The sequence below is a fragment of the Schistocerca americana genome, chromosome 1 (genome assembly GCF_021461395.2).
Source record: "Schistocerca americana isolate TAMUIC-IGC-003095 chromosome 1, iqSchAmer2.1, whole genome shotgun sequence".
Classification (NCBI taxonomy): domain Eukaryota; kingdom Metazoa; phylum Arthropoda; class Insecta; order Orthoptera; family Acrididae; genus Schistocerca; species Schistocerca americana.
Genome location: NC_060119.1, coordinates 173,293,460 through 173,320,501, shown reverse-complemented (window position 1 = coordinate 173,320,501; position 27,042 = coordinate 173,293,460). Strand labels below are relative to the sequence as shown.

The window sequence follows — 27,042 nt, the reverse complement described above, 5'->3', positions numbered from 1 at the left end:
GTCATGTTCCAGACCTCACGCCAGCCTGCGTGAGCTAAAACACGTGCATTTCGGCCTCCTCTAGTAAAACGGTGTTGGCTCTCCTGCCAACCACAACAGGTAGCTCGAACAACTAGTCAGAAGGTAATGAATCGAATCAAAGAAAAGGAAACATATGGCACCAATTGACTAGAGTACGTAGAGTAAGGGTTCGTCGAGGCAACGACGAATCCTTGTTTCAGTAATTCTTGAGGAAACAGCGAATAGTTACACTAACGAGCGAAACTTTATGACCACTGGTTAACAGCGTGTTGCTTCACTTTTGGTAAGCAGTACAGCGACGATTCTGTGTAGCATTGATTCTACAAGTTCTTGGTAGGTTTGCGGAGTTATCTGCCGCCGGATGTCTGCTCATTTCTCAGCAGTTCCCGTAAAATATGGGCCGCCGGATAGCGTCCCAGATGTACTCCATCGGATTACGATCAAATGAGTTTGTTGGTCAAGATATCAAACTGAGTTCACTATCAGGCTCCTCGAACCACTGTAGCACGATTACGACTTTGAGACACGTAGAGTTATCCTGCTGGAAAATGCTACTACGGTCGGTAAGGACATCAAGCTTGAAGGGAAACAGGTGGTTTGCAGTAATGTTCACGTAGTTCAAATCTGTTATCAAACCATCGATTACTATCTCTCACAGGTCACATCGAAGCCGTGGTGAAGATACAGCATAGCACAGCCCTCCACCAGTCTGCATCCGTTGCACACTATAGGTTTCGAACAACCGTTCGCCTGGATAACAGTGTATCCAGATATGGTGTAGCAAGAAACATGCTTCTGCTTGTCTTCTATAAGGAGCAATTAAATGAAGACTGAACATCAGCCACAACGAGACAATGGAACAGTTCCATTCAAATTTAATAACTGCACAAAAAATGGTTCAAATGGCTCTGAGCACTATGGGACTTAACATCTGAGGTCATCAGTCGCCTAGAACTTAGAACTAATTAAACCTAACTAACCTAAGGACATCACACACATCCATGCCCGAGGCAGGATTCGAACCTGCGACCGTAGCGGTCGCGCGGTTCCAGACTGCAGCGCGTAGAACCGCTCGTCCACACGGCCGGCAATCACCGCACACGTTAAGACAGTTATCCCACTGGGGGACGAGACGATGAATTTATGTTCCGTAGAATGTGGTCGGCCGCTGACTGGTCCACAACCACATCGCTCTTCCTCTTCCGAATGACACTGACGTCCACGCAGGCTTTTCTTGAGGTCGCGAAAGATATGAAAATCACATGGTGAAAGATCCGTGCTGTACGGAGGATCTTAGAGTATTTTCCAACCAAATCGCTGATGCGTAGCCTTCGTTCGATTGGCATTGTGTGGGCGGGTCTATCGTGCAACAGCATGATTCCGTTCGACATGATTCCTGGGCGTACTGACTTTGTGATCCGTCGCAGTTTCTGCAAAGTTTCTCCTTAGTGCTGCACATTGCTGTGGTTTACGCTCGAGAAACTCGGCAAGCAGAGGGACGCTGCAGCCGAAGAAGGTCATCATGACCTTACAGGAACGTGCGCGAATAGCTTTGGATCTATTTGGTGAGGGAGATGTTGGACATTTTTACTGTTGGTTTTGGCGTTTGCCCTCGGGCTGCCGGAATGCTGTCTGAGGGAATAATTCTGTTGCACGATAACACCCGCCCCCACATTGCCAATCGGAGGAAGGCTACGCATCAGCGATTCGGTTGGGGAACATAGCGATATCCTCCATACGACCTGCATCTTTCACCGTGTGATTTTCAGTTCTTTTATTACCTGACGAAAGAGATGCTTGGACGTTGGGTTCAGTCGAAGGATGAAGTCCATGAGTGCGTGCGGTTTTGGATTCGTCAGCAGCCGACCGCGTTCTGTGAGACAGGAATTGATCATTTCATCTCCCAGTGGTATAAACGTCTTAATGCACATGGTGATGACTTTTGAATGGAACCGTTCCATGGTCCTATTGCGGCGGGTCTTTGGTTTTCATTTGTCTGTCCCTTAGACATTGGGCTCGAACGAAATTTTCTCAAACTCTGGTCATACACCAGCGTTGAATGTTGGTGTCAGATCTGCCAGATCACCGCCTATCCAGATTTACGAAGCGAGCAAGCCTCCAGTCTGCACGTCCTTGGATGAGGTGTGGACGTCCAACCCCTTGTCCGCCTACTCGTGGTTTCACCGTCCTTCAACCACTATCCATAGACGCTCACGAGAGTACCACCCAAATAGTGGACTAGTCCTCCGGTTTCGAGATTCTCCTTCCCAGGCGCCGGGCCGACCCCATCCATCATTTGACACAGTCGCTTCTGAAGTTTTATCTCTGTATCATTTCTAAAATGATTTCTCATTAATCTCTTAATCTCAGCTCCATTTATACAGGGTGACTCAGTGACGATGTTACAGACATTCATTAATGATGGAGGGTTGGAAGATGCATCAGTTGGAGTTAAGGAACTCTGGTCCTGAAACGACCGAAAGTTATAAGCAAAGATCGTTCTGATACCTCTGACAGTGTAGTACCGGGTTATTCAAAGGAAGGAACAGATTTCAAGCATGTATTGCTTCCACACTACGAAAGATAGAAATATAATTCCAACGTTCCTGGAAAGAGAAAAATTCAAATTTTTGTGCATTGAATGAGAACACCATAGTTCCTTGACAAATATCAAAACGGTGGCTCATTACCTGCCACACGCGAAGCAGCTGGTCTCTCGTTGTCGAATTCACAGCTTCAAAAATGCGATGTCGCAGACTTCCAAGAGTGTTAGGCATAGGAGGGGATAAAAGCACGGTCTTTCACGTAACCACACAGACAAAAGTCAGAAGGTATGATGTTCGGAGACATGGGAGGCCATTGGCTATGAAGTTCATCTACTGCTCCTCCTTAGAGAATTTCACCAGCACGTTGGATTGGAACAGGAGGAGCAGGAGATGAATTTCATCGCTGGTGGCCTACGAGGTCTCCAGACCTCACACCTTATGACTTTTATCTGTGGGGTTACGTAAAAGACCGTGTTTTTATCCCTTCCTATGGTTAACAGTCTTGAAAGTCTGCAACATCGCACTTTTGAAGCTGAGAATTCGACAACGAGACACCAGCTGCTCCGTGTGTGGCAGGAAATGAGCAATCGTTTTGACATTTTTGTAGCTTGTAAGCAATGAATGTTTCATATGTGTTCCTTCTTTTTGTATCGTCCGCAGCTCTTAGTCTAGTGGCTAGCATTGCCGCCTCCGGATCACGGGGTCCTGGGTTCGATTCCCTGCCGGATTGGGGATTTTCTCTGCCCGAGGACTTGATGTTTGTGCTGTCTTCATCATTTCATCATCATTCGTGAAGGTGGCGAGATTGGACTGTGTAAAGATTGGGACCTTGTACGGGCGCTTATAACCGCGCAGTTGAGCGCCCACAAAAAAGAAACATCATTATCACCTTTTTGTATAGCCCTGTACATGCACCATTACCGGTTTTGCTAAGATCACAGTGTAGGCAACTTTTAGAGGTAGTATTCTTGACCAAAACAAGAAGAAAATATTCAGTAAACTTGGGCTCTGAAATGCATACTTTAATAGCTATGAGCACTTTTTTATCTTCGCTACCGTGAAATACATCGCTCCTAGTGAATAAGAGCTCGTAGCTTCTAAGATATGCAATTTAGAGCGCCTATTTACAGGTCATTTTGGTCCACACTACATTCTTCCAAAATATGGAAAGCAAAGAAAGTACATTATAGAAGATGAATAAAAGCTCATAGTTTATAAGGCATGCCTTTTAAATTCCATGTCCACTGATATGTTCTCTTGTTTTGGTCCATACTGGATACTTGGAAAGTTGCCTACTCTGCTATCTTAGCAACAACAATACCGCTAGAGGTGTTCCATCATTGCCGAGTCAACCTATACTACACACCTTACGCGTCATGGGATAGCAACGCTATCTCGTGTTCGGCAGTGGTCATTATGTTTAGCTTCATTAGCGTGTTTTGATACTGGAAGGAACAGTGGGGAATGGGGGTAAAAACTGCCTTGAATCACGAAGGCTTTAATACAGAAATGGGTTTATAATGGACGGTCGATGTAGTATTTACGGTAAACTTTTGCAGCGTAGACCAGCGTGGTGACTGGTATCAAAACAGTCTTCGGACTGATGAGCACACAACAACAACAACATCATCATCATCATCATCATCATCATCTATCAATACTATACTGGTCTTGCGAATGTCGCCGGCCGCGGTGGCCTAGCGGTTCTAGGCGTCTCAATCCGGAACCGCGCGACTGCTACGGTCGCAGTTTCGAATCCTGCCTCGGGCATGGATGTGTGTGATGTCCTTAGGCTAGTTAGGTTTAAGTAGTTCTAAGTTCTAGGGGACTGATAATCTCAGATGTCCAGTCCCATAGTGGTCAGAGCCATTTTTTTCTTGCGAATGTCGATAATGTTGCTTGCTTGTTAAATGTAGGAAAAAGGATCAACAATAGAACTATTTGAGACAACAGCATTGTAACAATTATACTAAGAAGTATATCATTCAACTTTCCCCGAGACATTTGAGCCTAATTTTTATCCCGATAGGGATGAAAGCTGAAGAAATGAATTAAAATGTGTTCAACGGGCGGGCCTCGAACCCGGCTGTCCTTGCTTACTAGGCAGAAGTGCTGACCATTACACCACCGTAGTCCTATGGTTAACATTTCTGCACGGACTGCAGACTCGGGTTCGAGTTCCGGCCATGGCACAAATTTTTAATTCACTTCTTCAGCTTTCATCCTTACACTAACAAGGTTAATAATTTCATAAATTAATCACACACTTGGAGGTTCTGACTGGACAGAGGGTCGTGATTTCGAATACTAGGACGGAGATAGAACTTACAAGATAGCTAGTTGTCCTGGGTAGACAACCACGTAACGAAAGCTTAATCTGAGAGTTTCGTAGTGGCACCGTGTGCAAGCAATGCAAGCATGCGCATTAGAATTGAGTGACACGTCGAGGGTTGAACTAGCTAAACTGAAAATTATTCTACTGTGGCCAGTGGAAAGCAGTAAGCTTGAAGAGCGTGAATCAATACATAAACATTAGAATCCTCGGCACTAAAGCTCAGTACATGGAACAAATATTAGAAATAAGAAAAAAAACTTCATTATGACTCACTTCGGCGCAGAAACCTGCTCATTCTTCAGGAACACACATTTTCAAGCAAACAAGAAAAATCGGCTGTTAATAAGGTATAGTTTAAGAGGAGACTAAAGTATTTACTGGTGGCTACCTCCGTTTACGAATTCCATTGAAGAATATCTCTGCAAACTCAAGTTATTTATTGTATTTCATAGCATGAAAGTTATGTAATACCCGACCTTGACTCAGCTTCGTGCAGTAATTCGCTCTGTTAACAGAGCATCGTTTTTGTGTCTGAGATGCCTGGCTATAATAGCCCAGCAATTACCATATGTACTTAAGTCCGCATGTAATTAAATGTTTGTGGTAAACATGTAACGCCTCTCACAGAGTTCTAATTAGGAATGCATTAATGAATGAAACCGTGTTAAGCAAATGGACTGACCGCGAGCTTGTTACGTGGGATTACCGGTTGGTGGCGGCGGCAATGGTAGTGTCGAGCATACAAATTATAGTCAGACTGAATAACCACTAAGAGGTTAGCAGACGTTGGCAATAAAATACGTATAACAGTAAGCAAAGATACTCGTACGAGCATTACGATATTAGTGTATCTGAGTAATTGAAAAGATAAGTGTTATGTAGTGCCTTTCAGCATTCATTACTGTGCAGCCGAACACAAACTGTGTGACGTATTGGCTTTTGTCTCCAGATCTTCGGCCGACTTTCGTCGAATAACTTTCCTGACTTTTTTTTTTCAGCACGAGTGTCTGACATTGCCAAAGATTCGCCCTTCATTGCTGGTGGCGGGAGGTGAATCTTTGACAATGCCACCCTTTCGTTCTGCCGGAACGTCGGAAAAGTCATTCAACAAACGCCCTCCGAAGATCCGTTGACAAAAGCCAACAGGCAATACGCCAGCAAGTGGCCACGAGAATCTCACCAATTTTATACAGAAATCTGTGCCTAAAGCTTTGTTTATTAATGCCCAGGAAATTCTGCATTAGGGCATACACCGAGTTTGAGTAATAATACACGTGATGCTGATTGGTCTAAAAATCCGTTACTTGAATAGTGATCTCGTTAGTTTACTGTTTGAGCCAATGGGACTGTGACTGTTAGTCAGGCAACATAAAAATATTGCAGCTTTGACGTAATGAAAGTAGATCCGAGAACCATAATTCGAAGAGAGACCGACACATTATCGTAATATGCCAACGGATGTTTGTTAAATTGCTCGTTTCTTCACAGTTCAATAAATAACCACTCAAGTGAACAATAAAATGATGCCTGTTTCAAAAATATACTGCCATTGTTTTACTCGGTTTGTAGCAACTGCAAAGGTCGAGTTCTCTGTTACGCCAGATGAATAATAACTGTGCACAGCATCATGACTGGGTAAGCATTCGATGTTACACATCTGCAAAGGATGCATTCGCTTAACCGTGATAATAATAATTATCTGAACTTCTTCGAGAGCAATGGGTTCATATTAACAAAACGTACATACTAAATAGGATCAAAATAAATTTTGTTATACTAATGGAAAACTCGCACGAGAGAGCCCAATACATCCGTAGTTACTGTTACGATCGCACAAGGCACTACAATTATGGACACTTCATATTTATTTCGCAAAAAAATTGTCGTTTTGACAATACATTTATAGGATTAAGCTGTTACATCAGAAGCTATTTAATAAATGTTTGAATAAAAAGCAATTTATATATTTTTATTTTTTTCTCTTCTTGAAGACCACCTTATTTATCGTCTATGGAAGGAATATTAGCATAAGCTGTTCTTTTTTTAGCTATGTGTTATGCATGTTTGGTTTTCTAACATGTTTCACACTCTCGAGTTTTCCAGCGTCGGTCTACGGAATTCACGGTGTACGTAATCCCTAATATAGTCTTTGTCTGGTCACAGTGACCACATTTGGGATTCTTCCGAGAAGCGTGCGAACTATATCGTGGTACAACTATGACGGATGTTCTGACCGTTTGACGCTCCATCGCATAAGGTTTCTGATCTGCTCACATACTTAACCGGTGAACAGTTACGTAGCAGTTACACCACATACGTCTTCCCATTCAGAAGAAGCTACGGAATCCACACACGCAGCGATCACTTCGGGTGTCACAAATCCTTAACACGGTATTACGATGAGCGTAATCCGATCACATGTCGCCTAACGAACACGTTTCGGGCTGGCTGGAATTCAGCTGTAGTGCGCATCTAAAACGAGGAATCTGGACTGTCAGTTGTAACAGACGAGGCAAGATGTACCTCGGCAGCACTTCGGACATTTCAATACTCCACGAACGCACGTAGTGCGATGTGGCATAGTGCCAAAGGTGATTTGACATCGTGTTAATTTCGTCATTAACCTGTACTTTTTCTTCCAATATATGATTGGCACTGTCTCGCATCGTACAGGATCATTTACGTTCATTCTACTCGTTGGCTTCCTCAAGTTTTTAACCACGGAATGGTGTTTCGTCACTGATCAGGGTTAAAACCAACTTACTTGTGGACGTTCTTGGAATGTGAAATAGATTTTATGTTGATTAATTTCTTATTGGCTATAACTGGCTATAACTGAGAAAGCAGTGAATCGGATACGTCAGGCAAGCGAACGTTACGGTAGGCAGACGCCACAGGTGGTCAGATATCGCAACTATCTTCCTCATTCTACGATAAATTATCCTATCCTCTAGTTAGCAGTATGTGCCCAGATTTAGAAGTTGCTAAAATCATTGGGGGAAGTGCCAACAAAACGACTATTCACGTTGGTGTGTAGAATATATGAGTCTGGCGACATACCATCTGACTTTCGGAAAAGCATCATCCACACAATTCCGAAGACGACAAGAGCTGACAAGTGCGAGAATTATCGCACAATCAGCTTAACAGCTCATGCTCCGAAGCTGCTTACAAGAATAATATGCAGAAGAATGGAAAAGAAACTAGAGAATGCGCTAGGTGACGATCAGTTTGGCTTTAGGAAAAGTAAAGGGACGAGAGAGGCAATTCTGACGTTACGGCTAATAATGGAAGCAAGGCTAAAGAAAAATCAAGACACTTTCATAGGATTTGTCGACCCGGAAAAAGCGTTCGACAATATAAAATGGTGCAAGCTGTTCGAGATTCTGAAAAAAGTAGGGGTAAGCTGTAGGGAGAGACGGGTCACTTACAATATGTACAGCAACCAAGAGGGAATAATAAGAGTGGACGATCAGGAACGAAGTGCTCGTATTAAGAAGGGTGTAATACAAGGCTGTAGCCTTTCGCCCCTACTCTTCAATCTGTACATCGAGGAAGCAATGATGGAAATAAAAGAAAGGTTCAGGAGTGGAATTAAAATACAAGGTGAAAGGATATCAATGATACGATTCGCTGATGACATTGCTATCCTGAGTGAAAGTGAAGAAGAATTAAATGATCTGCTGAACGGAATGAACAGTCTAATGAGTACACAGTATGGTTTGAGAGTAAAAGGGAGAAAGACGAAGGTAATGAGAGGTAGCAGAAATGAGAACAGCGAGAAACTTAACATCAGGATTGGTGGTCACGAAGTCAATGAAGTTAAGGAATTCTGCTACCTAGGCAGTAAAATAACCAATGACGGACGCAGCAAGGAGGACATCAAAAGCAGACTCGCTATGGCAAAAAAGGCATTTCTGGCCAAGAGAAGTCTACTAATATCAAATACCGGCCTTAATTTGAGGAAGAAATTTCTGAGGATGTACGTCTGGTGTACAGCATTGTATGGTAGTGAAATATGGACTGTGGGAAAACCGGGCCGGCCGCGGTGGCCGTACGGTTCTAGGCACGTCAGTCCGGAACCGCGTGACTGCTACGGTCGCAGGTTCGAATCCTGCCTCGGGCACGGATGTGTGTGATGTCCTTAGGTTAGCTAGGTTTAAGTAGTTCTAAGTTCTAAGGGACTGATGACCTCAGATGTTGAGTCCCATAGTGCTCAGAGCCATTTTTTTGGGAAAACCGGAACAGAAGAGAATCGAAGCATTTGAGATGTGGTGTTATAGGCGAATGTTGAAAATTAGGTGGACTGATAAGGTAAGGAATCAGGAGGTTCTACGCAGAATCGGAGAGGAAAGGAATATGTGGAAAACACTGATAAGGAGAAGGGACAGGATGACAGGACATCTGCTAAGACATGAGGGAATGACTTCCATAGCACTAGAGGGAGCTGTAGAGGGCAAAAACTGTAGAGGAAGACAGAGATTTGAATACGTGAAAGAAATAATTGAGGACGTAGGTTGCAAGTGCTACTCTGAGATGAAGAGGTTAGCACAGGAAAGGGATTCGTGGCGGGCCGCATCAAACCAGTCAGTAGACTGATGACAAAAAAAAAAAGGATGTATAAGGGACGACCAAAAAGTTTCCGTTGCTGCTTGTATACAACGTAGCGCGACTCCGTTGCGTGTATATTAACACAGGGGTAGAGGTAAGTTGTGTGGCATTCGTGTCTTTCCGACTCGATTGCTGAAACATGAGCTAGGGCGACATTATTACCAATGCTTCCAAAGGGCAAACATCGGTAGACATCCATTGCAGAATGAAGAATGTGCGTCGGGCACCATGTCCGTCGAAAACCATCGTTGTGGAATGGTGCTTCAAGGGGTAATGATGCTTCACGATGACGTACGTCTCCATATCGCAAACGTTGTAATGTAGAAGATACGCTAACTCAAGTGAGAGACTGTCGAGCACCCTCCCTATAATCCTGATCTCTCCACCATGCGATTATTATGCGTTCAGGCCGTTAAAAAGTACAGTGAAGGGCCAGATGACGATGTGCAGCAGGTAGTTACGGAGTTACTCATGCAGTAGGACGCGTTGTTTTACCAGTTATCTTCAAACAGATAGGTCGGTGGGATGATTGCCTCAATGCTCACGACGATTTTGCCCGATTGCCCTACCGATTCTGAACTGTGCAGCCTTAAAACGTCACCTTTTTGATCGCATCTTATACTTGTTGTACCGACTGCCCTAATGAGGTTTCGTTTGCAGTAGGTGGCTTTCCGTCATCCGTGAGAAATTTCTTCACCTTAGTAATGCTTTGGTGTCTGCTGATGTCACCGGCCATACGTGCTCATTCCAGACGCTGAACATGACGGGTCTCGGCCTCCGCGAATTACCCGAGGACGCCCTTGGGAACCTCACATCTCTCCGCACGCTGGACTTGCGGAATAACCACCTGGAGCGTCTGGATCCCGAGCTGTTCGACGACCTGGATGAGCTGAAGCAAGTCTACTTGTCAGGTAAGCAGAGCGTAGCTGCAGGCAAGCGCTACCGCGATGAAATTGAATTTATTCATGTAACATCGTCCTAGGGTCACACTCAAAGCCTTAAGCAATCCTTTGCTACAAATGAAATTTTAATGACGTAATAAAAACAACTGCATTATTATAATCTACAGACTTTGCACTACGTGTTGGTACATTGTGACAACATTAATGTCTATTACATTGCCGTAGAAATGTTGGAACACGTGAGGCAATACTGACCCTACGACTTATCTTGGAAAATAGATTAAGGAAAGGCAAACCTACGTTTCTAGCATTTGTAGACTTGGAGAAAGCTTTTGACAATGGAATACTCTCTTTCAAATTCTGAAGGTGGCAGGGGTAACATACAGGGAGCGAAACGCTATTTACTATTTGTACAGAAACCAGATGGCAGTTATAAGAATCGAGGGACATGAAAGGTAAGCAGTGGTTGGGAAGGGAGTGGACAGTGTCATGAAAGGAGGATATAAGATGAACATCAACAAAAGCAAGACGAAGATAATGGAATGTAGTCGAATTAAATCGGATGATGCTGCGGGAATTAGATTAGGAAATGAGACACTTAAAGTAGTAAATGAGTTTTGCTGTTTGGGGAGCAAAATAACTGATGATGGTCGAAGTAGAAAGGATATAAAATGTAGACTGGCAATGGCAAGGAAAGCGTTTCTGAAAAAGAGAAATTTGTTAACATCGAGTATAGATTTAAGTGTCAGGAAAACGTTTCTGAAAGTATGGAATGTAGCCACGTATGGAAGTGAAAAGTGGACAGTTAATAGTTTAGACAAAAAGAGAATAGAAGCTTTCGAAATGTGGTGCTACAGAAGGATGCTGAAGATTAGATGGGTAGATCACATACTAATGAGGAGGTATTGAATAGAATTAGGGAGAAGAGAAATTTGTGGCATAACTTGACTAGAAGAAGGGATCGGTTGGTAGGACATGTTCTGAGGCATCAAGGGATCACCAATTTAGTACTGGAGGGCAGCACGGAGGGTAAAAATCGTAGAGGGAGACATAGAGGTGAATACACTAAACAAATTCAGAAGGATGTAGGCTGCAGTAGGTACTGGGAGATGAAGAAGCTTGCACAGGATAGAGTAGCATGGAGAGATGCATCAAACCAGTCTCAGAACTGAAGACCAGAATAACAACATTGTCGCTGGCTACATTTACAAAATGGCCCACATCAATATTTCCTATCTGTAGTGTGTTGTCATTGAATCCATGATTTAAAATAAAAAATTGGATCCTGGAATTCATTTCAGAGTTCATCATCCCCATTGAGAGTTGTTAATGGTCACCAGCAGTGTTAAGAGATGGGTGATGCGAGGGTTGCCGTCGACTTTCTTGGAAGTGGGACCGAAATCCGTCTGTTGGAACCTCGCTCTGAAGTCAATCTTCGCTCGTACTAATCAGTAACTCGCGGAATAAGTAACGAAAGAATGTATTCCTCACAGTCCACGTATTTATTACTCGGGTAATGACACTTTGCTAAGCAAAATCTGATTAATAACAACCCGCTTCTTCTGTGTCTGACATCATCTCAGAGAAGCTCCTCAGTCTAGGGGAGCCCAGTACCACGGAACTACCCTCAGGAGACCGCCATAGCGCGGCTGACGCCGCTACAGACCCAGACACAAGTAATTGTGATGACGTACGCAAGTCGGGTGACATTCTCGCGTCACCGCACTATATCTCTGGAGCACCTCGAATATGACACCACAATCTAAATGCGGAATAATATAAAATACCTAACTAATCCATTTTGAGGAATCCTACGTGTCACTGAGTACGATTACTCGGTTATTTAAAACGTGAAAGGTAAAGACGTACTACCTATCCGTTTTGAAATTATAAAACAATTCCGTACTCTTATAGTGAACGCTTAGGTGGTGGAAAAATGAGCATCCAAAGTGAATCTTGTAATGTTCACCCTCTACCTGCCTCCATTGTAGCCTACAAGGGAAGAGTTCAGTTCACTAGAGAAGACAGGCGTGTCACTGTGTATGATACCGCAATAAAATTGCAGTAGGACTTAGTGCAGAGCAGGGAACGGTTCAGATACTGGATTGGAGTATCTTGTAAACGGAAAATGGATAATTATATGTTAACAAGATCCTACTTTCTTCGGTGTATAAAAGTTACTTCAGAGTATTGAGAATAGTTGTTGAAAAGTATGGAGATATGCAATTATGTCTGAAATAAATATTTCAGATAGCAGAGTTAAATCTTAATTAACAGAAGGGACAACAGAACATAGAACGAGATAACATCTCTATTGATTTGTCAGGAAAAGTTGTAAACGATCCTGCAAAGTTAGTAGGAATTTTTAATAAAATGTGGTAGAGACAATAGGGTCAAGCAGTTCAAAAGAAAAATCACAGCAGTACATTCAGAAAGGAGAATAGTCACCTGATTTTCTTATCCCTTCCCCGTCTGAAAGAAAGAAAATAATAAACTCTCTTAAAAATAAAAGTTCATAAGGAGTTGATGCTATTTACATTAAAATTCTGAAAGATTGTTGACACATAACAAGTACCTTACTCTCTGAAATATGTAGTGCCTCACTAAACCGGGGCACTCTTGCAGCGAGTTCAAAATAAACAGTTACTTGTAGTTAGTTTTTGTGATAGCAGTATTGTTAGAGAGCGACCGGATGCCTTTCCTGACGCCGCACCCCTCCACCTCTCACCGGGACGGTATTCGCGTATCCTGTGTACATCTACATCGATACCATGCAAATCACATTCAAGTGCCTGACAGAGAGTTCGTCGAACCACCTTCACAATTCTCTATTATTCCAATCTCGTATAGAGCGCGGAAAGAATGAACACCTATATCTTTCCGTACGAGATCTGATTGCCCTTATTTTATTGTGGTGATCGTTCCTCCCTACGTAGGTCGGTGTCAACAAAATATTTTAGCATTCGAAGGAGAAAGTTGGTGATTGGAATTTCGTGAGAAGATTCCGACGCAACGAAAACCGGCTTTCTTTTAATGATTTCCAGTCCAAATCCTGTATCATTTCTGTGACACTCTCTCCCATATTTCGCGATAATGCAAAACGTGCTGCCTTTCTTTGAACTTTTTCGATGTACTCCGTCATTCCTATCTGGTAAGGACCCCACACCGCGCAGCAGTATTCTAAAAGAGAACGAACAAGCGTAGTGTAGCCAGTCCCCTTAATAGGTCTTTAACGTTTTCTAAGTGTCCTGCCAATAAAACGCAGTCTTTGGTTAGCCTTCTCCACAACATTTTCTGTGTGTTCCTTCCAATTTAAGACGTTCGTCTGCGTCTAGTGTCTGGTGTTATCCCGAGTGAAAGTGTGAGAAAGTTTTCGAAGTGTACGAATCGTGTAACTGAGGTAGGGCGTCGGTACTAGAACGCTGTTCACCTAGTCGGATATAGTAAACTGCCTAAAAGACATACAGCTTGGCTGGCATACCGGACCTCGTCGTTAACTCGGCATGCGGATTCGATCCGTGGCCGGCATGCCACACTGAATCCCTGCAGCGGCGTGCTAACGCTCTCACGTATCCAGACGGGTCTAAAGTAGTGCTTCATACTCATTTAAACCAGCAGCCTGGTGGAAACAATGATGTTCCTTACATTTATCTAAGCGTTGGTGCCCCCCATATGTAGTCAAATATGGAAAGAACAAAGAAACAGAAGCAAGTAAGCTTGACCACCAAAACTGGAAACAAGGTCGCTGATTTGTCAGTAAATAGGCTTTATCGAGCGAAAGAACTGACACTAAATATCCAGGAAACTCTTTCCTTCCATATGTACTGAACGGAAGCATCGCAGCGTGAAAGAAAGTAGGGCATACAAATAGTATGGGTTCCATGAGCAGTTTTACTGAAATGGGGTAGGGTATGCGATCTCTGGACGTACTGCTTTACCCCCAATGTGGAAGCTGTAGCATAAGTTACGTGCAGCAGCTGCCAGATCGTATGTTCGTATGGCGTATATAGTCCGTGCGCGATTTGTTTCGAGCGCTTTCGGAGCTCTGGCGGCGAAATACGTTCACACGTTTCGCTGTCGCCTCAGTTGTCAGGCAGGCAATGTTACCCCACGGTCTGTAAGTCTGCGAGGCGTCCGCGACTGCATAAAGCGGCAGCTTTACGAGCTGCCCAAACTTACGGCCGACACCGGCTAAGAGATATATTCGCACCGAGCCTGTGGCCTCTCTGAAATACACGACAGCGGTCCAGGAATTTGCGTTACAAACACAACGTCCCTGCCCACCGTAGCTGCGGTACATGACGCCGGGAAGATTTCGCTGGTATACACACCACTTCTCCACTACATGCAATTCATTGAAAGAACCACTGTGACGCAGGTGAGGATTCTGAGGTAACACTACACTGTCACATCGTGATGAGCACTTAAACAGTCGGAGGCACTGTTTTGGTGCAAATGTAGTAAATCAACCTCTTCATTTAAAAATTCACATCCTCTTGATTGTAAGAACATTGTGTAAGTGTTCTGTACAAGTTTTTAGATATTGGACGACAAGGACCAGTTAACTATAATCTAAATGATAGCGCCACAAGAAGGATAGGCATTTCAGATGAACGGAGCAGGGCTAGATGACAACTACTTTGAGGCATTCGAGTGTTTATGTTAAATATTTTTTATTGTCGTTATTGCCTGGTGATGACATTATACCCCCAAACATGTTGCAAGATTAAATGATTTAAGCAAGTTGATAACAAATTGTGATTGCTAACGATACCTGTTAGTAAATTTTAATAAACAGTAGCAACTGAACAATGGCCAAAATGGCATGATTTTTTTCAGTGACATTTTCTGAATACTTTGATGCAATGGACCGTTGTCTCCGGTGACTCGCCACAGAGTAATAATTATCATTTACTCTGTTTGTTATCCTAGTTACCTCTTCTCTGAAAATGCTTTCATAATTCTGAAAAAAATCTTGTAATATGCAGTCTCCAAAATATACAACACAGCCATCAGTCAGTTATCAAAGTACTTCGATGTGGTTGCCGTCGCTGACGAAACAGTTTAGCAGGGCGTCGTTGTGTCACTTTTCAATTACATACAGTGAGCGTATACATCAGGTTTATGTCGGCCAAATATTCGTAAGCGAACCTCTGCATGTCGTTGTGTACCACCGTTAACGTATAACTGATACTGACTGAACAACAAGCCAGGGACTTAACGGACCAGTACTGAAGGCTGTCTTGGGGGTAAAGAGTAAAGTGGGAGCCACTGTTACAACACCAAGTATCACTAGTGAATGAAACAAGTTCGCTTTCAAACAAGACACACAGCACGTATCCCCTGCATTTTCACTGTTGTGCAGATCTTTTCAGTGCAACATAGATACAAAGCTAAACGAAACGCACTGTAACGAGCAACCGGAAACTGCAAGCGTCTGATACCAAATCACTCAGGAAATATCACTGAAAAACCTCAGAAATTTAGTAATTGATTCTGGGCAGGTTTACTGACATCTCTGAACAGTCAAAGGGACTGCGTCTGTGATACAATATCCACAGTCAACGTGTATCTTCAGAAGTTCTGGGAACGAGAGTGATGGAAATTTATTTTCTTTTTATTTTTTTTACGCTACTGGCCATTAAAATTGCTACACCAAGAAGAAATGCAGATGATAAACGGGTATTCATTGAACAAATATATTATACTAGAACTGACATGTGATTACATTTTCACGCAATTTGGGTGCATAGATCCTGAGAAATCAGTACCCAAAACAACCACCTCTGGCCGTAATAACGGCCTCGATACGCCTGGGCAGTGAGTCAAAGAGAGCTTGGATGGCGTGCACAGGTACAGCTGCCCATGCAGTTCAACGCGATACCACAGTTCATCAAGAATAGTGACTGGCGTATTGTGACAAGCCAGTTGCTCGGCCACCATTGGCCAGACGTTTTCAATTGGTGAGAGATCTGGAGAATGTGCTGGCCAGGACAGCAGTCGAACATTTTCTGTATCCAGAAAGGCCCGTACAGGACCTGCAACATGCGGTCGTGCATTATCCTGCTGAAATGTAGGGTTTCGCAGGGATCGAATGAAGGGTAGAGCCACGAGTTGTAACACATCTGAAATGAAACGTCCACTGATTAAAACTTCCGGGCTAAGAGGCCGTGGTCCAATAGTAGAAATACTTCTCCCTGACGTTTCGTTGCCCGCAGCTGGCAACGAAACGTCAGGGAGAAGTATTTCTACTATAGGACCACGGCCTCTTAGCCCGGAAGTTTTAATTACTGAACACGCCGCCCGTGAAAGCCTACACGCTATGAGTAACGTCCGCTGTTCAAAGTGCCGTCAGTGCGAACGAGAGGTGACCGAGACGCGTAACCAATGGCACCCCATGCCATCACGCCGGGTGATACGCCTGTATGGCGATGGCGAATACACGCTTCCAATGTGCGTTCACCGCGATGTCGCCAAACACGGATGTTACCATCATGATGCTGTAAACAGGACCTGGGTTCATCTGAAAAACTGACGTTTTGCCATTCGTGCACCCAGGTTCGTCGTTGAGTAACCATCGTAGGCGCTCCTGTCTGTGATGCAGCGTCAAGGGTAACTGCAGCCATGGTCTCCGAGCTGATAGTCCATGCTGCTGCAAACGTCGTCGAACTGTTCGTGCAGATTGTGGTTGTCTTGCAAACGTCCTCATCTGTTGATTCAGGTATCGAGACGTGGCTGCACGATCCATTACAGCGATGCGGATAAGATGCCTGTCATCTCGGTGCTAGTGATTCGAGGCCGTTGGGATCCAGCACGGCGTTCCGTACTATCCTCCTGAACCCACCGATTCCATGCTCCGCTAACAGTCATTGAATCTCGACTAACGAGAGCAGCAATGTCGCGAGACGATAAACCGCAATCGCGATAGGCTACAATCCGACCTTTCTCAAAGTCGGAAATGTGATGCTACGCATTTCTCCTCCTTACACGAGGCATCACAACAACGTTTCACCAGGCAACGCCGGCCAACTGCTGTTTGTGTATGAGAAATCGGTTGGAAACTTTCTTCGTGTCCGCACGTTGTAGGTGTCGCCACAGGCGCCAACCTTGTGTGAATTCTCTGAAAAGCTAATCATTTGCATATCATAGCATCCTCTTCCTGTCGGTTAAATTTCGTGTCTGTAGTAGATCATCTTCGTGGTATAGCAATTTTAATGGCCAGTATAATCAAATGAAACGTTATGGTTCCAGAGATGTTTTCTAGGCTCAAACATCTATGATATATGCTGACTGAAGCGTTGAAGCATATGGCTAGCATATCTACCTAGTCAGCAGGAGATTTGGGTTCGAATCCCAGCCTTGGTACAAATTTTCATTCATCCCTTGTACGCCAGGAATAAAATCAGACACGAAATTTTTTGAGCAGATAGTGTATGTGCTTTCCCCCGTTAATTTAATTTTGCCGTTGTCGCCTGAAAGAAGTTTATTTTATCTTTTCAGCTTTCATCATCGCCCACACCATGAATGAATTCAGGCTCGACTAATTTTTACCTCTGTAGGCTTGTGACAGCTGGAGCATTGGTGCATTAAGTTCTTTGAACCAAGTGCATTAATACTTGTGAAGCGATCTTTTGCCGTTGTGCTTCCGATCATAAGTGGGATGGTACACTGCGCAGCTATTTCAGTCGGTTTCTAGAGATCGTTGTGATCCACCGCAGCCCGTATGCGGAGCTGCACGCATCTGTACACTTAGAAGTACAGTGCAGAAAAGTTGACTCACGTAGCTCGTTTTGTTACTTTCAAACGCTAATATTGCAGTCTCATTGTCATTGTCAGTTTGTAAGTCTGATAAATGAGACAGTCAGACATTACGTGAATACTGAATTGGTAAGGTTCAGTGCTAAAGAGTGTAGAGCAGGGAAGACCCACGTTTCTCGGCGTACCTTGGGCCTAAGGACTGATAAACACATGCCTGTAATAATGTTAAACTGACGTAGTCGCACCACACACTCTTGTAGATGTTCCTTTTTTGTTGATACTTAATTCTTTGGTCTAGAGGTAGTGTCTTTGATTAGTAATCAAAATGTCCTCAGACCTAGATTCGAAACCTGCCACCGTTTAAATTTTGATTAATAATCAGCATTGGTGACCGAAGACTTCCGGCATAAGAAGTCACCCTCATTTTGCCAACAGCCTTGTCTAAGAGGGCGGAAGAGTGGACGAGTGCACAGAGGTTAAGAGCACTCTCTTGTCCCTGGAATGGGAAACTGTCCCTAAAGGCGGAAGAATCAGCAATGATCAACGGCATCTGGATGCAGAAGGCAATGGAAACCACTGCATTAAAGACACATAACGTGTATCCACAGTACATGTGGCCTGTAATTGAGAAAGTGTTTGATGTCCTCCCCATTTGGTAAAAGATTCCGGAATAGTCCCCCATTCGGATCTACGGAAGAGGACTGCCAAACGGGAGGCGACCATGGAAAAAAGACTGAATAATCAACAAAAGGGTAACGTTCTACAAGTCAGGGCGTGAAATGACAGAAGCTTCAACTTAGTATGGAAGCTAGAAAATCTGAAAACGGAAATGCAAAGGCTCAATCTAGATATAGTAGAGATCAGTGAAGTTAAATGGAAAGAAGACAAGGATTTCTGGTCAGGTGAGCATAGGGTAATACAACAGCAGGAGAAAATGGTATATCGGGAGTACGATCTGTTATGAATAGAAAGGTAGGACAGAGAGTGTGTTACACTGATCAGTTCAATGATAGGGTTTTTCCTTGTAAATAGTAGATTTCAGCTATCATTCGTCCTTTTTAAATTTTATTGGCAGATCTAGGTTTCAGCTAGAAACTAGCCATTCTCAATGCACTATCATTTTTGATCAATGCCTGTTGGTCGGGCTTCATCCACAGTTCACTGAATACTCAATGAAGCAATGTCAACACGCTACAATTCTGAGACCTCTGGCGGCAGACGGCTGCAGATATGTAGACATGAGGAATATGTAGAACGGTAATAACGTTTATTTTATTTAAAAATCTTTACGATATTTCACATAAAATCTTCGGTGGCATTACTTTTAACACGGCCTCGTACCCTGTATAAATTCGCGTTTCACCACTCAGTGTAGCTTTATTTCAAAATTTTGCGTTCCCAACGTTACATGAAGTCGTTTTCACGATAACCAGCAAGTAACTTACCTGCAGAATCCTTGGAATATATGCGTCCAATCCTTTCGGGCAAAGTGATCCACAATCCCGAGTGAAAAACCATAGTCCCCTAGAACTGCGGCAACACTGGGTCGTTTCCGCGGAATAGAAACCAAAATCGCGTCGCGTGATTTGAAGTGGTGGACGCCCTAAGCCCACTTTAAACGTGACGCGTCTTATCTGACCTAACAGATTTTTAATTATGCAGTGGTCCACACCAGACTATGAATGAAAAGCAGTGTCCGAGATCGGTCCATAAGCCGACAAGGTCGGCAGATACAGAGGTTGTGAAGAAACTTGATTGATGATACACTTATTTTTGCGGGACCTCCTCTGGTTCAACGTGGCTCATTATTCTCTCGACTGACGATGACCTGCTTCAGTTTCGCAGTGTGTCAGGGTTCGCTTACGCCACCCATTCTGCTGATCAGTTGACCTCATTCCGGTGCTCGTTTAGATGGAGCCAATTTGCATCGCAAATGTGCTATAATTTCTCGGTCGGGCGGAGACAATTACGGCGTAGATTTATAGCTGCGACCGCGGGTCAGTGCTCTCTCGCCAAGGAGTGCGCCTTATAACCGCCGTCTAGTGGGTGCTCACACTCTGGCAGTGGCGATACGTCCGAGTGTTCTCTCGAAGCGTGCAATGAACGTTTTATCAGCACATCGTGCACCATAGTCTGCACGAAATTACCGTAAAACGAGAAATCAGAATCCTTGAATTCTCTGGTATCAATCAGGAAAATATGTAACTAAAAGCTACTTGAGAGCTAAGTAACTACATGATGAAAACCCTTTACTTTTATTTGATGGGTCATTCTAGTTTCTAGTCCACTTCCTATGCATGCAACAGACGGATGTTTTGATGGCCCGAGTGCGTAATAGAACAATCTATATCTGTTCATGATGGTCAGTCTCGAAGACGACAGAATGACAGAAATTTCAATATCACGCTTTACAAGCAATTTTATTAGTGAAAATATTCTCAAAGACATTCGTGGGGCGTTTAGGCGTATAGGTGCATAAATAAACATCTGGAACGATTTAAGTATCTCTAGAACGAGTATATTAAATGCTTGAACCAAGATGGAATAAGAGAAATATTGAAGTTATGTAATAAAATATATGACAGTGGCGAATGGCCTGAGAACTTTCTGACAACAGTAATGATTCCATTACCGAAAAAACAAGGAAACAAGAAATGCAGTGAGCGCAGGACAATCAGCCTCATTTCACATGCAGCCAAATTAATAAGAGACTTAAAAAAGTAATAGAGGACAATTTTGACGAGGAGCAGTTTCGCTTTAGACGGAAGAAGGGCACCAGAGATGCAATAGGGCTCCTATGAATCTTGGGAGAAAGGTTTATTGAAAAAGGAAGAGGCCTATTTATGTGCTTCATCGGCCTAGAAAAGGCATTTCACAGTGTGGTATGGGACAAGCTGGCGACTATAATGAGGGAAAAGAGAGTGGACTGGAAAACCAGAAGACTTGTAAAATCATTATATCTTAATCAGAAAGCCTCAGTTAAAGTACATACTGGATAGGACTAGAAAAAGGAGTAAGACAAAGATGCTGTCTATCACCTACCCTTTTCAACCTCTACTTGGAAAATATGATTGACCATCGCTCATTATGTGACAAAGAAGTAGAAATTGGAGGAAGAAGTGTAGGGTGTTTGAGGTTTACTCATGACATGGTCCTTCTAGCCACAGGGGGAAAAGAAATACAGAATTTGGTAGACACACCACTGAAGCTAACGGAAAAAATTATGGAATGAAAATTAACACAAAGAAAACAAAAGTATTGGCACTAGGAGGAAATAAAGAAATAAAAATTGTGATGAAAGGAGAAATATTATAACAGGGGGAAAAGAATTACAGAATTTGGTAGAGACACCACTGAAGCTAACGGAAAAAATTATGGAATGAAAATTAACCCAAAGAAAGCAAAAGTATTGGCACTAGGAGGAAATAAAGAAATAAAAATTGTGATGAAAGGAGAAATATTATAACAGGGGCAAAATTTTAAGTATCTTGGAATCAGGATAGACACCGACTGGAAATGAACCACAGAAATTAAAACAAGGATAGAAATGGCAAAAGAGAATTTTCTGGAGCGGTCTGGACAGAAAACTCAGGAAGAGACTCATAAAATGTCTTGTATGGAGTGTTCTTCTGTATGGCGCTGAAACATGGACTTTGAGGAAGAAAGACTGAGAAAAGCTGGAGACTTTTGAGATGTGGACATGGCGGAGGATGGAAAGAATAAGTTGAATGGACAGAGTAAAAATTAAGAGGTACTGAGTAGAGTGGGAGAGAAAAGGCAGTTACTAGATGTAACAAAAAAAAGAAAAAGAATTTGGATTGGGCTTATATTAAGAAAGAATGACGGACTCATAAAAACAGTTTTAGAAGGTTATGTAGAAGAGAAAAGGAAGCGAGAAAGGAAGAGATTCCAGACACTGGATGACGTGATGGATGGTACAACATTCAGCAGCCTTAAGAAGGAAGCAATGGATCGCAGAAAATGGAGAGACAAAGGACCTGCTAATATAGCAGAAAATTGATGATGATGAGAACGAATAATTGTGATTTTTGTGTACGCTGTGAATTGGGATTAAGAGGAAATCTCGAAATTTTAAGTTTTTCTAATGTTTTCGTTCTGAATGACAACAAAATATTTTACTACACTGACAGTAGAGCATAACTTAAATATAGGCAAAATTCCACATTTAATCATCCATGAAAGAAAATTCCTCTCCCTTGAATGATATTTCAGTAGTCAAACAAATGGAAAAATGTTATCCACAAATAAGCGAAAATACCCACTGTTAATCCATTGTGCGACTGGCAGATAATCACCGGAACATTTGAATATCTAGGAGTATGAAAGTGGATCGATTTAATGAGGAACCTTATTTTTCCTTAAGGGATTGGCGTGTTAATCGAGATATGGCAATATTAGTGGTAAAGGGCATCCAGATGCTTGCGATTTAATGTAGAATGATCATATTAAACTAGCTGTCGGATATGCCTGACTGGGAGTTACTGGAAGAATAGAAAAATCCTTCTTGTGTGGCGGGGTAAGGCGGTGCGGTGTCGTCAGTCCTCTGGTTTGTTGTGGTCCTCCCAATCAGGAATGCCCTGTTTGCCTGTCCTATTCTATCTTCTCGCTGCTTCGACCACCATGGATTATTTTACTTTCACAGTAACAGAATTCTTTACTTCTTCCACTTTGTGCTTCCCAATTTTCATTTTAAGTTTATCCCTAATCTCATTTCCATTACGCCTCATTGCTCTCAGCATATCTTATCATTGATATTCTTTCACCCTGAATTTTAATCCCAGTCTTGAACCCTTCTTCTATTTCCGTCAGTGCTTGTTCGCTGTATATATCGGGCAGTAGCGCCGAAAGAATACATCCCTGTCTTGCAGCCGTTTTAACAGAACACTTCGTTCTTGATTACTTTAAAAAAAAAGTTCAAATGTTTGTGAAATCCTAAGGGACCAAACTGCTGAGGTCATCGGTCCCTAGTCTTACACACTACTTAAACTAACTTAAACTAAATTATGCTAAGAACAACACACACACCCATCCCCGAGGGAGGACTCGAACCTCCTGCGGGAGGGGCCGCGTAGTCCGTGACATGGCGTCCCAAACCGCACGGCCACTCCGCGCGGCCATTCTTACTTTCCTGTCTTGTGTCTATGCCTATTTTGCACCCGTATCTCACTGCTTCACAACGTCTAACGCATTTTACAGGTAAACAAATTCGATGGGCGTGTCTTGATCATTCTTCAGTCTTGCTTCCATTATCACACGCAACGTCACAACTGCCTCTCTGGTTACTTTCTCTTTCCGAAAGCCAAACTGATCGTCATCTGATGTATCCTAGATTTTATTTTCCATTCTCCTGTATGTTGTTCCTGTTAGAAACTTCGTTGCATGAGCTGTTAAGTTTGCTGTACGGTAGTTTTACACTAATTGCGCGTTTATCTCTGGGACTGTGTGATTGTAATTTTTCCACAAGGCCGATGGTATGTCTCCAGTTTCAGAGATTCCACACACCAACTTGAATAGACGCTTGGTTGCCACATCCTCCAATGATTTCAGAAATTTCGAAGCAATGTAACCTATCTTTTATGCCTTATTTGATCGCAAGTCTTCCAAAGCTACTCTGACACTAATACCGGTTTCCCTACGTCTTCCACATCGACTTCCTTCTTTTATCATCTCATCAGACAGTTTCTTCCCATCGTACAGGGCTTCAGTGTGCTCATTTACTCTCATCTATGCGATTGACAGTGGAATTCCCATTTCAGTCTTAGTGTCGAAGCCGTTGCTTTTAATTTCGTGAAGGTTGTTTTGATTTTTCTACATGCTAAACCTGTCTCTTCGACAACTATTTCTTTCTCCATTTCTTCACATTTTTTTGCAGTCATTTCATCGTGGGTTCCCTGCACCTCCTACTTATTTTAGTTCTATGTGACTTATAATTCTGTATTACCGTCTTTCTTGAACATTTTTGTATTTCCTTCTGAGGCCAATAAGATGAAAAATTTCTTCTCCTACCCAAGGTTTCCTCGCGGTTATCTTCCTTGTACGTACATTTTTTCTGCTTAGCTTCGATAAGTATATTTTTAGAGACGTGTGTTCCTCTTCAACTGATCTGTCTGCAGTAGAATTCATAATCGCAGTATCTGCAACCTTAGAGAATTCAAAGGCATCTCATCATTCTTCAATACTTCAGTATCTCACTTCTTTCCACATTGATTTGCTCGGACTGTCTTAAGATCTAGTCTACTCTTATTTACTGAATTGTGATCCGAGTCTGTACCTGCTCCTGGACACGTCTTAGAATCCAGTATCTCATTTCAGAATATTTCTCAGACAATGGTGTAATCTAGATGTAATGTTCCTGTATCTCTGGGACTTTTCCTAGTATAGCTCATCCTCTTGTGATTTTTGAACAGTATGCTATGCGATCAAAACTATCCGGACGCCTGTCTGAAATGACTTGCAAGTTCTTGGCGCTGTCCATGGGTAATTATGGAATTCAATACTGTGTTGGCACACCCTTAGCCTTGATGACAGCTTCCACTCTCGCAGGCACACGTTCAATCAGGTGCGGGAAGGTTTCTTGGGGAATGGCAGCCCATTCTTCACTGAATCATGCACTGAGGAGAGGTATCAATGTCGGTCGGTGAGGCCTGGCACGAAGTCCGGATTCCAAGACATCCCTAAGGTGTTATTTAGGATTCAGGTCAGGACTCTGTGCAGGCCAGTCCATTAAAGGGATCTTACTGTCGTGTAACCACTCCGCCACAGGCCGTGCATTATGAACAGGTGCAAGATCGTATTGAAAGATGCAATTGCCATCCCCGAATTGCTCTTCAACTGTCGGAAGCAAGTAAGTGCATAAAACATCAATGTAGGCCTGTGCAAACCCCCTCCATGAAAAACACGACCACACCATAACGCCACCACCTCCGAATTTTACTGTTGGCACTACACACGCTGGCAGATGACGTTCACCGGGCATTCGCCATACCCACACCCTGCCATCGGATCGCCACATTGTGTACCGCGATTCGTCACTCTACACAACGTTTCTCCGCTCTTCAATCGTCCAATGTTTACGCTCCTTACACCAAGCGAGGCGTCGTTTGGCATTTACTGGCATGATGTGTAGCTTATGAGCAGTCGCTGAACCATGAAATCCAAGTGTTATCACCTCCCGCCTAACTGTCATCGTCCTTGCAGTGGATCCTGATGCAGTTTGGAATTCCTGTGTGAAGGTCTGGATAGATGTCTGCCTATTACACATTACGACTCTCTTCAAATTCTGCGGTCTCTGTCAGTCAACAGACGAAGTTAGCCTGTACGCTTTTATGCTGCACGTGTCCCTTCACGTTTCCACTTCACTATCACATCGAAAACAGTAGACCTAGGGATGTTTAGGGGTGTGGAAATCTCGCGTACAGGCGTATGACACAAGTGACATCCAATCACCTGACCACGTTCGAAGTCTGTGAGTTCCGCAGAGGGCCTCATTCTGCTCTCTCGCGATGTCTAATAACTTGAGTCTCTGATATGGAGTACCTGGCAGAAGGTGGCAGCACAATGCACCTAATATGAAAACGGTATGTTTTTGGGGGTGTCCTGATACTTTTGATCACATAGTGTATATCGCTAGTGCTAGTTGAATCTTCTTGCAGAATTCATTTAGTCCTTCTCCTCTCTCATTCTTGTTACGAAGCCCATATTCCTCCATAACTCTTCTTCTATTCCTACCCTTACCACCGTGTTCTGTCCTCCGTGATTATTAGACTTTCGTCGCCTCTCAAGCACTGAATCACTCGTTCAGTGTCCTCATATACTTTCCCTACTTATTCATCTTCTGCTTGTGACATTGGCACGTGCAGCTGAACAATTGTTTTGGCGTTGGTTTGCTGTCGACTCTAATGAGAACAACCCAGAACTACGTTTTTACAGTAATTCATTCTCTATGCTACATTCCTGTTGATAACGAAACCTAATCCCGTTATACCATTTTCAGCTGCTGTTGACATTACCCTACATTCATCTGACGAGAAATTCTTATGTTGTTTCCATTTCATTTCACTATTCGCCAATATATATGGACTGAGCGTACATTATTAGCTTTTTTCGCTTCCCTGCCACTTTCAATTTCTGGCATTCCACGCTCCTGTTAGTAAAAAATTTCCCTTTAGTTGGTTGTTGAGTCTTTTTCTTGTAGTTAATTCCCGCTTGGAAGTCCCTTCCTGGAGATGGGAATGGGGGTTTATACGGAATCTCTTGCCAATCATCATGACATTTTTTTCAATTACAGGCCGCATATGTCTTCTGGATACACGTCATGTGTCTTTAATGCAGTAGTTTCCTTTGACTTCTGTATCCTTATACCATTCATCATTGCTGATTATTCTGCCATTTAGGGACAGTTCCTACCAAGAGCAAGAGCTTGCCCTGAAAATCGGTCTACTTCCTCGGCCGCTTTGATCAGGCCGTTGACAGAATGAGGTAGACTCCTTATAGCGGGAGTCTCTGGTTACTATTAACGACGGTTTTTATTCCGAATTTAATCAGAGGCTGGAATGGGATCCGGGACGTAGCACGTTTTGATTACTAGTCAAGGAAGATTACCCTAGACGCCGGGGTTTACATACACATTCTAAAAGTCACTTGGTGAAAAACTGGATGAAGTAACTGCCTAATAATAGCATAAAAGATAAAGGAATCACGGCTCATTCCAAAGCGTACTCGTTCAAGCGATATACATGAGCTTGGGTTGCGCGGTGTCCTTTTCTATTTCTGTCATTTGATTTTAGTGTTCTCATCGATGCAGCTCGCAAAGCTCTCTGGATGAACGCTAAGAGAAGATAAAATTGGA

At 43.1% G+C, this 27,042-nt stretch overlaps 1 protein-coding gene across 1 annotated transcript in view; it reads left to right on the top strand.

Moving 5' to 3' along the window:
• LOC124602299 (protein singed wings 2) overlaps positions 1-27,042 on the top strand; it is a 443,654-nt gene that overhangs the window by 366,637 nt on the left and 49,975 nt on the right. Inside the window, exon 4 of the mRNA XM_047136347.1 lies at positions 10,265-10,424. Within this exon, the coding sequence (XP_046992303.1) occupies positions 10,265-10,424 (160 nt within the window). The remainder of the gene's footprint in view (positions 1-10,264; positions 10,425-27,042) is intronic.